The 3146-nt window shown below is 49.7% G+C and overlaps 1 protein-coding gene across 1 annotated transcript; it reads left to right on the forward strand.

Annotated features, from left to right (window-relative positions):
- The first annotated feature begins 352 nt into the window (after window positions 1-352).
- Window positions 353-2113, forward strand: LOC100383286 (uncharacterized). The gene is given in 1 exon segment (NM_001175946.1): window positions 353-2113. A coding segment is annotated over 1 exon segment (1053 nt). The 5' UTR covers window positions 353-725; the 3' UTR covers window positions 1779-2113.
- Window positions 2114-3146: the final 1033 nt, after the last annotated feature.

Genomic DNA, 3146 nt, shown 5'->3' on the forward strand with positions numbered 1-3146 from the left:
TCGGCTAATTTCGGTCGAATCACGCAGAACAAATTGTCAGTACCGAAATTAGTTTATTTCGGTCTGTTGTTTCTCGCCCGGATCCAAATCTTCAGATATAAACAATTGTTAAATAATTTGATTCGCCAAATCCGGAGAATAAAATATGTATTCGTGTAGCGTGTCGGCTTATGTACCGCGCTAAAAATTGGGATTCGAAATATCTGATATTTTCAAAATATCTTTGATTTTTCGGTTAAAGAAATTAAAAATCTGAAAAAGAAAATATCTGTCGCCTTCTCTCTCACTGATTTTTCTCTTCGCGTTCTGATCTTCTTCACGCCGCCCCTCCTTCATCCTTATCTCCAGCCGAGTCTCCACCGCTTCTCCCCGGTGCCCTTCCTCCATTTATCCTCCCAGCGCAGCTCCCTCACGCTCCATTTTCTCTGGCCGCTGCTCAGGCCGGCGTTCTCTGCTCGTCGTGGAGCTTCTCTCCCCTGCTGGCAGCCGAAACTCTCTCTCCCTCGATATGGAGCTTTCACGGCGCTCCATTTTTCCCCCAGCGCGTGCTCTTCTCCCTCTGCCCTCTCACTGCCGCGCGCGTCCTCCCATGGCCGCGGCACCCCTGCTCGGAGTTCCCTGGTGCCGCGCCCTGAACTCCCCGCGCCCGGCTCCCAACACGTCTTCTTTCCCCCAAGCGCCCTGCTCTGCTCGCCCATCCTTCCCTCCCTGCTCGGATTTCTTCCATGGCCGGCACGCAGCTTCGAGTTCGCCGAGTTCTCTCTCTCCCATGGTGTGCTCTGTTCTCTCCTGCTCCCCTGGTCGCCGTGCCCCTGCCCAGCCTCCATCTTTCCCCAGCCGCCCTTCCCTCTGCCAGCTCGGCCGACCGTCCCGAACTCGCATCCATGGCGCCTGGCCGGAGCTCCTCCTCTCCCTCGATCCCATGGTGCTCGGCGTCCATCTCCCCGTTCCTGTGCCGCGCCCCTGCTTCCCAGCTTGAGCTCGCCCACCTCGTCCATGGCCGTCGTGCCGAGTTCACCCTGCGCGTAGCCGGTGTTTCTCCGATGGCGCGCCCTCCCTGCTCGTTCTTCAGCTCGGTGCTCCTCACGCTCGGATCCATGCCGCACGGAGCTCCGTGGTGCTCGCCCCTGTGCCGTCGCTCAGCTCCCTGGCATCTTCCTCCCTGCGTGCGTCTCCATCTTCCAGTCGAGCTCTGTGCTCACGCGCAGCTCGCTCTTTCTTTGTTTGCCGCCCGCACGAATTTTCTCTGCTCGCCACGGAGTGTCGAGCTCCCGCGCCGTCGAATCGCCTGCTTGCTGTCTGCGCCGCCTAAGTCCCCTCGCCGTGCGCTCTGGGGTCGGCTGCCGCCGATTCCGCCATTGAACTTTCAAGCTCGCCAATGCTTCAGCTCGTTGTTGTCGCCAAGTCCGAATATCACAGCTCGTTCTTGTGGCCGTGAGTTCTTTCCTGTGCGCACGCGAGCTCCTCTGTTTGGCCCGTCATCGTTCTCCAGCTCCTTACCGCACTCGACTGTTTGTCGTCGTCGCTCGGTCGCGCAACAGGCTGACTGCATGTCGTGTGTCGCACGTCCTAGGTCCTCGTCGTCGCGTCGTTCGCTTTCACACTGTGTGCGACAGCATCGTCGTTTTCCCTATCCAGAGCTCGCGCTAACCTGCTCGACCACACCTCGCCAGCTCGCTCTAGACACGATCTCGTCGTCGTTCCGTGCGTCATCAAAAAATTCCAAGCGTCGGGTGAAGACGAAGCTAGCAGCACGATATTCCCCAAGCGCTCGATAAATTGCCAGGATCGGAAAATCATTACCAATCCCGCGGATTCGAGTCAGCTGTTGAAACAGTAAGCTGATGAATTATTCAGAATAGTTCGATCATTGAATAAATTAATGTGCTAGTGCAATGCTCATTATGATGCTCGATAAATTGCGTGAGTCACGGAACTCTCGTCGACTTCGCGGTTCTTGTGATTATCGAGCCAAATTCAGTTTTGGTGAGTTATTTCACCATTCCAGATTTCCAGTTAATTAGTTTAACCGGTGGACCGAGTAGAATATTAGTAGGCCTGTGTGATGATGAAATATTTTAATCACTTATAAAGATGTGTATATATTTACGATAAAAAAATGTTTGATAAATTATTGACATGTAAAATATGTGAGAAGTGAAATAAAATTAAAATAGTTCTTTGTGAACGATGTAGTATAATTTATAAAACGAGGAATACGTTTAGGATTTAACTAATTCGCTGATGAGTTGGGTAGGCTAATTGTATTTAATATGCATAGTTTGTTGTTCGTGGTGTTTGCGTTAGGTTCAAAAAGTGTAATTATTGTGTTTAGTCATATGTCAATAACTAGTATTATCATATAAAATTGTACAACACCTCGCCGCTAGGTGTTTAAATTCGCTATCGCGTAACACTATTTAGGTTTGAAATATTTTTGTCTACATGCATTCAAGTGCATAATGCATTCCATTTAGGTACGTTAATTAATCACGTGAAGCGGAAGACGAGCCAAGTCGACCTCAAGCGCGGGCTAATCCGCAGGATGATGCTGATGGACGAACCTGAAGATGGGATGATCTGATCAAGTGCCAGGACAAAGGCTGATCGTCAAGTGGACGTCGCCTAACAAACACTAACCAAGTGTTATTCAGGCAAGCCCCGGTGTATTTGCCACCTCCTTGTGTTTTAAAATCTTTATCACCTTGTTTGATGCATTAGGTGATAGAAGTTGTGTGCTAAACCGTTGATGCATTTCTTTCTTTGAAAATTGATTACCCTTCCTTGATACCCTTTTCAAAAAGAATTTTCTGATGCTTAGCCTTGCTTTAGCAAACAAAAATGTTTTGTTTTAAAACAAAAGTGATGCTTCAGTGGGTGGGAATGTTTTCAAAAATAAAACTTGATGGTGGATCCGTCAAAGGTCTTGATGGGTTCAACATCGGAAAAGATGTACCTCTGCCAGGTACTAAACTTTGGGTTTGAAATGATTAAGATGAGACCGGGCGGGTGACTTGCACGAGAAGAGAGTCTCGGTGTAGTGTCTCCGTCTGAGTCGATTAAGGATCGTCTCGATGTAGGCTTGATGATCGAGGACCCTTTAACTGGTCACATGCCTCGTCATGGGTAAGCTTTGCCTCAGGCAG

This window comes from Zea mays, chromosome 3 (assembly GCF_902167145.1).
Source record: "Zea mays cultivar B73 chromosome 3, Zm-B73-REFERENCE-NAM-5.0, whole genome shotgun sequence".
Taxonomy (NCBI): domain Eukaryota; kingdom Viridiplantae; phylum Streptophyta; class Magnoliopsida; order Poales; family Poaceae; genus Zea; species Zea mays.